The following is a 13380-nucleotide window of genomic DNA, read 5'->3' on the forward strand; positions in this document are numbered from 1 at the left end:
TTTGTGGGCATTTATTCATGATGAATCAGAGTTACATAACTGGAAAGAGTAAATCATGCTGGCTCCACAAATGGTCCAAAGTGTTAAAAACTCTATATGTTCTTTTTGGCTGGGCCGTAAAGGCGGAGTCGGCCCTATTATCATGATTGTCCATGAGTGACAGACTGAGTGAATGAGTGATCATTGTTGAGTTATCATATTTCCATCACTGGTCAGCCAAATGCCATGTGACTGAGTTGGAGTTTCCCCATTGGCTGCTCTTTTTAAATGAATTGGCACAAATGGTTTATATTAGGGGGGCGTTTATAGCCTGCAGTGTTGCCAACTTAGCACATTTGTCATTAGATTTTGAGATCATTTTCAAACAAGATGAGGTATAAACCTAGTATATGGCTGGACAGTGTATGGGTGCCAATCGTGGGCTTATGGCTACACCTCTTGTTACCGGCAGTCTACCGAGCCGCTCTGGTTTCCCAGCTGCTCGGGAACTGCAGGGAAGCTGAGTGGCACTTTCAATTCACTGAGCCTCGCCTCCATTACAGCAAATAAACTACTTTTTATTACATTACACATCATTATTACTAAAGGAGGCAGAGGAATAACTAAACATAAGACACACTGTGCAGAGAGAGGGCAGGCAGAGTGGGAGGGAGGGAGAGAGAGAAGCCATCGGTAACTGCTCAGCTAAAGAAACAAGCAGATCTGAATAACATGTAGACAACAGAAACAGCAGCAACCAGACACGGGACAATACGCTTACTGCAGCACAGCAATAAAAGTCCAGTTAAGAAATAAAGGGTTTCTGCCCTCTGAAATGCTAGAAGGCTTTTTAATTTGAAACGGTTACAGTGAGTGTTGAGTTTGTATTAACACGTAATGCTGTCATTTTAACACAGCAAACGAGCAACTGAAAATGAGGCTTCGGACTAAAATACCGCCCTGACCAATTATACATTTCAAACAGAGGGAATTTGGCCTGTTATCTTCTACAGTTGAGGTAAATAAAGGCCTTGATCATTTTTTGAAGAAATGCTGTCATTGAAAATTGGATCCCAGACGGAGGCTGTGCGCTGTGCAAGAGACAAAATAAGATAGATATTCTGTCGCTTCTGACTTTCTCTCCGAGTCATCATTTTACAAGTAAATATAGACAAAAACACAGCACAGGCTTTGTCTTTAACTTGTGATTGGTGATTCTGTCAGACAACGTCACGGTTATAACATCAGGATTTTAGCAGCAGAGCAGCAGCTTGGAAATGGCTTGGAAGTTCACATGAAGCGTTTATGGGCTACATTTCTGTCATTATGTAAAACTTGTGTGGAGAGAAACATACACACTGTGTATGTGAGCACGAGAGTATCAAACGGAGAGACAGACTCTAGGCAGAATGTAAATATGATGCAATGATGATGTCTGTTGTTTACAGCCGTTCCACAACAGTTTTCAACTACTTCCTCAATTTCGCACATTGATCGTATGTGATCCAGCCATATACTAGGTTTTGACCTAGTCTTGTTCAGAAGGGCTTGTCCTCGGTCAGTTTGGAGGTTACTGGTGTAATGTTTAAATATATAACTGAAGGATTATATACAAACATGTTACTATCCACACCAGACGGATCATCTTAAGGTTGTAGATCATGTCAACCTGTGGCTCCTCATTCACATCTCAGTGTTTCTAATCCCTGTGTGAGCTGTCTGGACTGAGCCGCACAGTAATGCATGCTAGTCAATCAACTCTGAGCCACCTTAAATGTGGCAAGTAGTTAATTCCAGTAGTTCTCATGCCTGCCAAACCAGTTGAAGCACGATGTGTGACGATCTGTAATGGTCTGAATTGTAATCAAAGTAAAGAGTTACAAGTGCAAAACCTTCTGCTAAAATGTCCCAAAAGACGTGTAAAACTTTTGAGAATAACTTTGAAGTCACGAATTTGCATTGGCTAATCAAATGCAGCATTGAATGAAAACAGGATTTAGGGACTAGAGAGATTGAGATGATGAGTTCATCTGGAGGGCGTCACTGTATTATCTGTGGAATTCATTTAGCAAAAAAAAAAAACTCCAAATCCCCAGTCCCCAACTTTGATATAAGCTCATCTTCCTTTATATTAAACAAGCTGCTATCGTGCTGTGAGCCAAATTAATTGCGTTTCACTTTGCTGTGTTTGAGAGCCCCGCCAGGAGTTGCTCTGTGCCGAAGTCACTTAGTTTTTCACAACAGATTTAAAACAAAATACTCTTAAAGGACAAAGAATGTTAACAGGTTGTTAACAGGTTTTCAGACTCCTTGCTGTTATTAAATTGCAGTTTTTGACAATTTTAAGCGAGAGTGCTGTTACGGACGAGCAATTTCAATAGTGCAGGTGACACAAAATGTAGCACTGTAAATGTGAATTTGCTTGAGGGAACATATGTGACGTGTTACTGCCAGACAGACCACAAAAATGTGTCCCGTTTAGCACATAACACGCACACATACACACACACACACACACACACACACACACACACACACGTATATCGGTGTTACTATGGTTGTCAGGACACGCATTGACATAATGTAATCCATAGCCCCTTACTCTAACCATAACCATCATAAATAAATGCCTTAACATAACCCTACTCCTAACGCTGATCTAAACTCTACATCTATTCGAGCCTGAACCTTACAACAAAATGTCTTCACAACAATGGTTTCACACCAGAATTTGTCCACACAACACTTACACAGACACACGCACATAAACATGCACAATTGACAAACAGAAAAAGACAGGAAGATCCGTGCATACAAATGCAACAACACACAAAGGAACTGTGAGCTGATGAGTCAGCTAAGTGAACAATTGATTATGTCACAATGTATGTATGAACTGGGCTGTACAACACTGAGGCACATACTAGAGCAGACAAACACCAGACGAATGCACACCCACACACATAAACACCCCAACATCCAAGTAAACACACACCTACAGTCCTCAGAAAAGATCCGCTTTCACATTGTTAGCTACGCTTCTTCTATCACCGTCTTTAAAAGCAAGAAACCGGGTCTTAACTTTCCATATTTATCACAGTTCAACCTGCCCACTTTTGAGTTATTTTTTGTGCAGTGAGGGGCTCAGCTAATGATCTGGCAACTCCCTCAAGACAGTGTAGTTCTACTTCATTACACTGGAATAAAAAAAAAAAAGAATAAGAAAGAAAAAAGGAGGAACAAGAATTGCAGTGTCTGATTTAGCTCAAGGACATAAAAAAACAGATCAAAGAAAAATGTCTAAGTGTGGACTTTTACATACACTAAGGTTCCACAAAGGCACGTTAGGTGTTCTTCTTTCTTCATGTGCAGGCTAATGAAAACTTCTCATTCAAAACCTTACGTACAATATATGATCAGCACCTCTCCTCTTATCTCGCCCAGAAAAGCAACAGCAAGCTTGAAATTATATATTATATAAGTATAAACAGCTGTAACAGTGGTCCCTTTCATACACAGATCCTGTTATATTGCCATTAAGAAGAGACCCCTCATTGTGAGGTAGTGACAGACATTGACATTTGTGTAAAAGGAAGAACCGGCATGGCGGGACATACGCCAACGCTGTTGTGTTACACATCACACCTCTGATTCCAGATCGCCGGCAAGCTACCTACAATCACACACAGGGGCAGCATTATTCCGGTTTGTTTGGTTGAGTGTAAACAGCCGAAGGCGATATAAAGAAAGGTCTTGTTAACGGTAATATGGTGAGATCTCTGTATGAAAGTGGCTATTGACATCCTACAATTTAATCTTTAGCATCAGTATTAACTAAAAAACAACTCTGTACCCATAAATGTAGAGACGACTATCACTTGATTGCTTTGACACTAAAGTAAACTTGACTTCCTCAGGGAAGCTCAGGAGTATTTTTCTATGATTTATGGGTGTTTATTTGGGATAGACACGGGAGATAATGCTATCTTCAAAAAGTGTAAGTAATACTGAAAATAAAAATATGTTAATCATGTCTGTGTGTTCAGATTTTGTCAGTTATGACTGATGCAAATTGTGTTTTAATTGCCTCCGTGAGCTGTGTGTGACATCCACTGGTGCAGCTCCAACAGCTGACCATGTTGTTAAAGGGGCCAAATCAGCAGCCAAACTACAATATCTAACAGGGACTTTAAAAACCTCTGTCCTACATCAATACTGATTCGCTCTTTTACCTTGATCTTCGATGTCCAGATTCTTGATCATCCACTGTACAATATCAGAACCTGAAATGAGAGAAAGCACATAAAAGTGACTCACGGACATATCTAATATATTCACAGTGTGCTGAGACACATTTTTGCATATACATGCAAATGAAAGGGAAAACAATGACACTCTTAACTCTGCCCACCTCCCCTCATCATCACAGTGCATACCAATTCCTCTCACCTTGCACCATGTGGGTGGGTAATGGGCCATCCATTACCAAATATTCTTTTCTGACATCCTCTCCAAGCCAGCTCTCTTTTGGCTGTAGTCCATTAATATAAATGACCAGAGAGGTACAATGGCATAATGAAGCATCCATTGTGTACAGTAACAACACAATTTGTCAGACTCAGTCACAGCACCGACATTGCAGCTGCAATTGTTTCTTTTCGTAAGTTTATGGATCACATTGGACATTTCCAACTGTCACGAACAAAGAATAAGATTTAATAGGTCAGAGGAGAGGAGAGGAGAAATGTAAAATCAAGCAGATGACAAGGCAATACACTGTACTTGTATTACGTTTTTATAATAGATGATGCAGTCATCAAAACTATTTTGAGTAAAGGTCTAGAGATCATTCAAATATCACCATTTCCATTTCCATCCCATTTCAAACTTTTCCATCTGAGACTGCAACTAAATCATTTTCACATCTCAGAAAAACATAACAGCATCCTCTGCCCCTGTTCATTTTCACACCCAACTGCAACATGTGACTTTGGCACTTTGACTAAATATATATTTTCCAAGCTATTATTACTGTCTGTCATGCTGACAGGTGAAGGTGTGTTGCGGAGATGAGACTGGCGGAAGGCAGAAAAAAAAGGTGTGAAATGGAGACATCGGGGAATTCATGCAGTGAGACATTCAGTCTCTGTGGCCGTCTCTCTGTCCATCAAACTGCCTTTCAGTCTGTCTGTGTTTTGTCTCTCCGTTTCTCTATCAGTGCACCCCCTTGCTTTTCAGCAGCACCCCCCCTCTCACCCCCCAATAACCAGATGAGATTTTCCATGGATTAACATCATTAATACAACCCCATTTTCACACTATCAAAGTTGACCCACTTTCTAAGAGAGAGCTTAAATGAGATATGTAAGGTAATCCTCTAACAAGGCTGTTCTCCGAATTGATTAATATCATGGCCATAGATTGGGCTCTGCGTGCGTGCGTGCGTGCGTGTGTGCGTGCGTCTAGGCACAAGCGTGTGTTCGTATTACAATGTGACAATAATATAAACAGAGAGGTAAATGATAAGATCAATTATTAATGATCCCAGTGATGGCAAATATTGGATAATTGCTGCAGCAAATAGTGACAGCATACAGCAAAGGGCAGCAGAGCTGAAGATATTATTTCAGAATACTTGAAAATCAAGTTGAAAAGATGCAAGAATAAAAGTGAATGAAATGAATGAAAAGTTACTATAATATGTAGAGGTGGTGAAAGTCATAGTAGTAGAACCATATGAACCATTGGAGAAAAAAAAAAGATTACACAAAAAAATAGTAAAAAATCCATGAAGGAGAATTAAAGGAGAAAATGTGACATTTTAGAATGCACTGTTAATTGTACATGAAATCTGTAGCATGTCAATGTTTACTGACCTCTGCTCTGTGTGAAATTTGTATGAACATCAATAGAAAACAAACTGAGAGCAGCAGAGTTGCTTGGCTCACCGGTACGAAAAACACATTTGCAACAGCTCTAATGAAAAACTACCCTGAGGAAGGGATCCGGATACATCAATTCTGCCAACAGTGCACTCATTTAAGAATAAGTGGTGTTACTGTAACAAGTGATTAAAATGGTAATGACACTACTTTTCCTTTTCCTTGATGCTGTCTTGATACAAACTGCATACATTTTGACAAAAAATACTGTAATGCTTATGATTACGATATCATTTTTGGATGAAGCATTAATATAGTACTGTAGTAAAAGGTATGTACTGTACAGTTCATAGGGTAGGTGTAAAGCAGCGCTACAAATACAAGCCATCTGTTGCAATTTCATCATGTTCCTGAAGACGTAGCGAGTGTAGCTGTTTCCTAGCTGCACTGATTAAGTAATATCTTCTTTTTTTTTTAAAAACAGAATAGAGATGGAATCTAAGCTGATGCTGCCTGGCCAGATGTAAAATCATTAATCAATAGAGCCACTACTGTTTTTAAACCAAGACAAACACTGTGTAGCAGACCTGGCATTAAAAACCAAGCAAAAAAAAGAAAAGAAAAGAAGTTTGCATCAGCTGCTCTTTATGTGCCCAAAGCATTGTTTCACCAACGTCACTAAAGCTAAAGTTAGTGATTTAAATTTATCTGTGTCTGTGCTCGTATGTCGGTGCCTACTGCCCAACCTTTTTTTAATCTGTGCCTCATCGTAGCCATCCATGTCAAAAGGCCCTAGACATGTCACTGGTTGTGACAGGCCAAACGTGGCCCTTTGTTAGCAGTGATGGCGACCAGTGGTGGCTCTGGTATTGTTGGCGCCCTGAGGTGAAAAATCACGCAAGGCAGAGATCTAAGCACAGTTGGCAGGAATGAGCACTTACCGAAAAAACTGAGAATTAGAGTAAGGGTTTGAATTATTAATTTATCAGAAGACTTTGATAAATCTTTAATATGATATAAGGATTTGGATAGCATAATGATTAGCAGGCTTTTAATTATAGACTATAACACTGTTTTAATAAACTATTGAAAGTTTATATTACAGTATACAATGCATTCCAGCACTTCATATCGACTGACTGGTCTGACAACTGAAATGTGTAAACATGTAAATGAGAACAGCTTCATTGGGAATTCAACTGCCTGAAATTCTGTATATGTGAGCACGGAGAGAAAGGGATAAGCAAACAGATAAAGGCCTGAAACCGGCTGACACTAGACAGAATGCAAATACAACACGATGACGTCATGAATATGCTAATTGGAATATTGCGTCATCTAGTTATATTTAGCGGCTTTTCGATCGGGCTTTTGATACTTTTTCAAGTACATCCTCAATTTCGCACATTCGCAACACCAGGTTTTGACCTAGTCTGGTTATATCCATATACAGTAATATAACAGTGATGGCCTCACTCCTCTTAGTTTTTGAATGTCATGTTTAACTGAACTCATCTCTTATGGAGCACCATGGATTCTTATCTATTAGGTAGCACAGCTCGAAAATCCAATATGATCCTCTTGACATTCTGGCACTGCCAGTGTGAAATGCAAAACAGACAACTCTCTAAATACTTTCAGTGTTTTGTTTGGCACGAACACAGTACTAGTTGGGCACTTAGTGGGTGGGAGCCAAGTGGAGGAAGAGAAGAGAAAAGCAGTGCAGTGCAGTGCAGTGCAGAACAGAGAGATAAGAGCCTTACCTGAAAAAACACTGGGGATCTTGGTTAGAAAACTTTTCACTGTTCGGATAGGGATGCCATTTTTCTCATCCTGCATGCGTGCTATTACTTCCTCCATCTGGACAACACAGGGACAGTGGGAGAGATGAGGGGGGAGAGAGAGCAAGAGAGAGAGTGAGCACTTTTCATGAACTTGCCTTTGTAAGTGGAGGCTGTGTGTGAGCAAGCCAGAAAGAGGTAAACAGATAGAAACAGGTTTCTGTGTGTTTCAGCCATGTCTTCAGGGAGAAAGCTGGTAACTAACAGTCAGTACTGTCAGATTTCTGTCTTTCCTTTGAAAAATATCTCTGATTTCTGTCATTTGTCACATAAAACTGCCAGTAAGCTGCACTTATTGAGTTCTGCAACAGTTATTGAATTTTGGAAGTCTAGCAATGAAGTTTCTAGTTATTATCCATCACAATATGTTTGTGTCCCAAAACACAAGCCACACATCCAAACTCTGCAGAGCAGAGAAGAAAAATTACATTTTTCTGACATCAAAAGACATTTCAGACACAAATGTTCTGTGTTCAGCACTGACTGAGTTACAAATTTGAACCAAAAAGCTGCGCTGAAAACAGACATGCACAGGCGAGTAGACACAGCCAGGCATACATGCAAACACACAAACATTTGCAAGCGTCACTGGGACAGAAATGTACTGGGAGTTGTCTCAAGGGCCTGGCAGGGCAACACAAGGCAACCACGTTTCCAAGAACACAAAGGAGGGAGCAAAGCAGAGAATAGAGCATGGCCCCGATACAGTTCGTCAGCCAGATCGGATGGCAAGAGATCTCCCCAAACTCCTCCCTCAGTGTAAAAATATACGCAGAATCCAATAGCATAGCACGAAACTGATACGTATGTGCTACACAAATGAACCCAAAAATGTTGTGATTCTATCGATGTTTGTCCATTTTAACAAAGAAACAGAGAAATATGATGGTAGCATTATTAAAAAGAGATTCATCTGAAAAAAGGTATTCATTGTAATGAGGTCTCAGGCTTAATTAATTTAAGCATGATTTTATTTGTCACAGTGTCTTTACTTCAAAATGAAACAGTTTGGTAGTGTTCTCATTATATGCATTAAAAGCACCATATGTAGAATTTGTAAAAAAAAATCTGTTTTTGCTTCCTTTCAGTGGTTTGGCATTATTGTGGCAGACAGTAAGGCTTGTTGCTAACCGGGTACCAATGTAATGTAAATCTTTGACTCAATCAAATATTTCCTTCAATAATCTCTTAAAATCAATTCTAAACATCACAGTGAAGAGAAGCAATAATTGGTGGAAATGGATTTTCTGACTGAGTCCTGGGTACAGTAGTATTGTAGACATTTTTCCAAGTAAAAACATGTTAATTTTATTCATCAACTAGACAATCTATAATCTGTCTATAAAAAGTATGCCTTAATTATAGGTGGCATACTTGACAATAGTGGACATTTTGCTGATGCCACTAAAAGCATTTCATCACTTCATTGTGATTCATTAAGGTGCAGAAGGTTGTATGACATCCAGCACCAAACATTCAATACACACATTATAAGACATATGCCATTGCCATTTTCACTTGAAATTTTGATTCAGACGTCAACATTTAGTTGACTATCTTTGAAAAAAAAAAGGAAAAGTATGTAGCCAACATGTAAAGTGAAAATAACAGGGAAGCCGAGATAGATCCCTGGGTAACATCTCATGACAGGGAGGTTAAAGAGGAAAGGGTTGGTCCATGATAAGATAGTAACCTCTTTTGGAGAGATGCAGTGAGAGCAGAACCAATCATCAGAGCTGAATCTCTAACTGATCAGGATAATGTAATGTTGTGTGTTGTGTTTAAAATGGTCTTTTTGATTTTAAAATGTTTCCCTTTTATCTGACTACACTAAACATTTAACCAATCATAACGTAGTGTATGGTGTCTGGAAGCTGTGACTGTGACCGTGCACTGAGCTGAAGTGTTATGTTGTACTCACAGGTCTGGCTTCATGGATATCCCCCCACCCAACCCCACCCTCCTCAGTTTTGTTTCCTCTCCATCTTCGTATGACATACACACGACTTATCAGTGGAGCTCATCTGGGATAGACGACACAATTTGAATGCAGCCAATTCCATTTCGTACAAATGAAGGTTTTGTGTGGGTGAAAATGAATTTCTGCTGCCATATTGGTGAGAAAGGAGCAGTTCTGATTATAAAAAATATAAAATAAAATAAAATAAAAAGATGGGTTTGATATGTAAATCTGTGAGTACTCGGGTTTGGCAGTTCATTAGCTAGTACTGTAGCATATGTTATTATGAAAGCTTGTAGCTAGTCAAATAACCTGGAGCTAAAAATCATCCCAGTTAGTGATAGGAGCCTAATTGACAATGATGGAGCACATGCAAATACTGTAACTACAGAGCTGCGGGAGGAGAGTTAAAGGGCCAGCATTACTGAGAGACAGGAATAGAAAGAAAAAAAAATGAATTGGTAAAAAAAATATATATATAAACACATTTTCAGATTATGTAGAGGGACTCTTACTAAATTAATGGGAGGCAAGGCTGAGGAAAAGGGTTAAGGAAAAAGGCCACATCTCAAAGAGGCTTATAATATTTGATCACAACATAATTGAAGCTGGTGAACTTCAGAGAATATTGACATCTGACAGTTAAGTGGCAAATGGTCTCATTTTTCTATGATGTTCCTCGACTAATACAAGGTAAAGTTAGAGGAGCAGATGGTCTTCTTACTAAAATCAAAACAAAAACCATTCAAGTACTAATATAATATCCTTATATAACTTAGGCTTGTGAACTGATGCACAGAAAAACAAAAATTACCAGTATTCATGCAGCCTCCTTTTATGTGCTGTGTGCATCATCCCTTTTGTTGTTTTTAAACATATCTCTCAATATTAATCCTAATGGTGTTCAGCTCATCTCTGTTGAGTAAGTCTGGCTTATAACGCCAACCTTCTCTCTGTATCCAAGTCTCACTGTCTTTCCCTGAGAGTTAGCTGGCACTGTGAGACGCAGAGCAAATAAGGACAACAGCAACAGTGATCAATACTTCACACACTCTCTCCTATCTCTGCAAACCCTCACCGCCTACACATGGTAAAATGCCACCAGCGTGAATATTCAGGATCTAAAGCTCTTGAAGTCGGGATGCTCTCTGGCTTCATGTTGTGAGGAAGAGAGGAAAAGTCATTTCCCTCAAGAGAGAGGGAGAGCAAGACTCTCTCTCTCTCTCTCTCTCTCTCTCTCTCTCTCTCTCTCTCTCTCTCTATTTCTCTGTCCCCCACCCATCCACCCACCCAGATCTGTCTGACTGCATCTCTGCAGCCTCTTAACAGATAAGAGTGAGTGTTTTGGCTGCACAGTGTGAATCATTGAATAATGATGGCACAGGACTCAGTACATATAAAGTGACTAACAAAAGCTCCGGATATAAGCACATACTGAGCGTCAGCACATGGCTCCGAGCACTTCAAAGACTATGACTGAGGGCACTCAGGGCGCAATCATAATGTTCTGAAGCATCATTTGGAGCAAAAAACATTCCAAACTGGGTTTGTAAATCAATACTGGCCTCTTAGATGCCTTTTTAGCCATTGTTAAGTGCACCATGAGTCCACTTATTTGACAGGCTTTTTCTAAGAAAAGTGGGCAGATAAAAGAGCCAGTTATTAACAAGGTTCTATCTTGAGCACATCAGGAAGGTAGGAGGTTTCAGGGGGAATTTCACCAGTTTTTTAATGTCCTAAGAAAGCTAATTTTGAGGTGACCTTTATAAGTCACCTCAACAAGACAAAAGGAGGCTTGAAAACAGGTTGTTTTGCTGCCTTGGTGATGATGATGGAGGATGGAAATGTTAAATAGGTTTACACTTGATTTTAGCGCAACCTAAAGTAAATAGTTGTTACATCCACATGGATAAGTGTTGTTAAGCGTATACCATGTAAACGGGATCTTTCCCAACCCATAACTTTACGCTCTGTAAAAATGGGAAAAACAAATTAACAACATCATTCTAGGTATTTCTGAGAACTGATTTTGAGAGCTTTCGGTTACCTAGGTTTTAATCACAGTGGCGTGTGGGTGTATGGGTTGAGATGGGCACCTTTGTGGGTTAACTGAAGCATGTGAATAGACTGCCTGAAGAAACATGGCTCAAAAATGCCCTAAATGACATTGACAATTGAAGTGAGATACTACGTCTAAGCCAAAGAACATCCTCTTGTTGATTGTGCTGCACAACCTCCAGCTTGCATGAAATAATTCCTTAACAAGTGATGCTATTCATGTCTTGTGTTGACCTAGATTGAAATGATTGAAATAAATCACCAGGACTCGATGGACTCAAACATATTCAAACAGTCTTAATTAGAACATCGTTTCTTACATCAGCTTTAAATCTCTTAAGCCAGACTGGTGTTTATTGGAGCCTGAATGATCCATCACGATACATTTTTAATAAAGAAAAAACTTGCCATGACGCACACTAACAAAATGAAACTCAGAGGCATGCGCTTGTCTTGTTGACATAAAAGGTGACACTACCCTCAAATACAATTTCTAAAAGAAATTTACATTTGATCTTTCTTAGCACATTCTATCAAATGCAGCTTGTCTTGTCAGGCAGTTGGAAATTCATATAGAGTTCATTCAATTTTCTGTCTGTGCAGAAAAGAAAAGAAAAAAAAAACTCACTAACTGTGCTGCTGAGGAAATTAAAAGCTCTCCTATCCCCCCACCCCCCGGTTTATTTTATGTTGTCTGCATTCTGATGGGTGAATGTTACTGCGTCAGATGTGCAGGGAGAGTGGTATTACCTTCACAGTGTTATCTGAGGACAGGTGTGTCTACACACGGAAAACAGATATTCCTCCCAACACACACACACACACACTGACACACACAAACAGGACAGATATTGCATGCAACATTGCAACATTACATGATGCACACAACACGTAGCAATTATCAGTCACATTGCAGGCAGAGCATATGACAGAATTCAGAGATGCAACACACCCATACACATACACACACACACACACACACACACTCACTCAGAGATTCATATTATGAAAGCAGATGAACCCAGAAGGTGTGGATTAATATATTATAAAACCCACATCATCAAAATAGGTGAGCAACCCAGCTCAAGTCTGGCTGCCTAAGGCGGTGCGAGAGCAGCCTGAATAGAACCTGTGGCTATAAGGCATGACAGCTCTACTAGATAAAACAGTCTTTGCAGTTGGTTGATCTCATTTCCTTCTGAACTGCAGTCTTTGCAGTCTCCATGGATGAGGCAGAACCTATGGTGGAGGCTGAGAGATAATATTTTACATTTTGTTTGCCCTCAAAAACCAGCAGCGGTTTACAAAAAAAAAAATAAAAAATTACAGCATACATCTCAGATCCAAGGTCAATAACTTTTATATAGGATCAATATGATGACCACAAAAGCACTCAGATCTACACTATAGCTGCATTAAAGCACGGTGAAATGCTATGTCACCACAAATGAATCACACGTCTCCTCTAGACAGCCTGGCGCATTTGCATATGGAGCAAATCCAAAAACACAATGTTCTTCATGCCATAAGGGGAGGATAGCGGGCGGACACAATACAGGCAAAGCAAACCGTTAATAACTTCTCAAAGACTTACAATCCCAGTGTAGTTTTTGACTTGCATATCATGAGCTACAATATTTTGCCTCATATTATGCTCTTT

The 13380-nt window shown here is 39.6% G+C and overlaps 1 protein-coding gene across 3 annotated transcripts in view; it reads right to left on the bottom strand.

Moving 5' to 3' along the window:
* The window catches only part of rgs7 (regulator of G protein signaling 7), a 52265-nt gene that overhangs the window by 16983 nt on the left and 21902 nt on the right, over positions 1–13380 (bottom strand). For 2 of the 3 annotated variants that reach the window (XM_022763590.1, XM_022763589.1), the window contains exons 3-4: positions 7625–7721; positions 4212–4262 (exon numbers count right to left, since the gene is read on the bottom strand). The exons of the other annotated variant lie outside the window; for it this stretch is intronic. In XM_022763590.1, the coding sequence (XP_022619311.1) occupies positions 4212–4262; positions 7625–7721 (148 nt within the window). The remainder of the gene's footprint in view (positions 1–4211; positions 4263–7624; positions 7722–13380) is intronic. 3 annotated transcript variants of the gene reach the window in all.

The sequence above is a fragment of the Seriola dumerili genome, unplaced genomic scaffold (genome assembly GCF_002260705.1).
Source record: "Seriola dumerili isolate Sdu_G_001 unplaced genomic scaffold, Sdu_1.0 BDQW01000478.1, whole genome shotgun sequence".
Taxonomy (NCBI): Eukaryota; Metazoa; Chordata; class Actinopteri; order Carangiformes; family Carangidae; genus Seriola; species Seriola dumerili.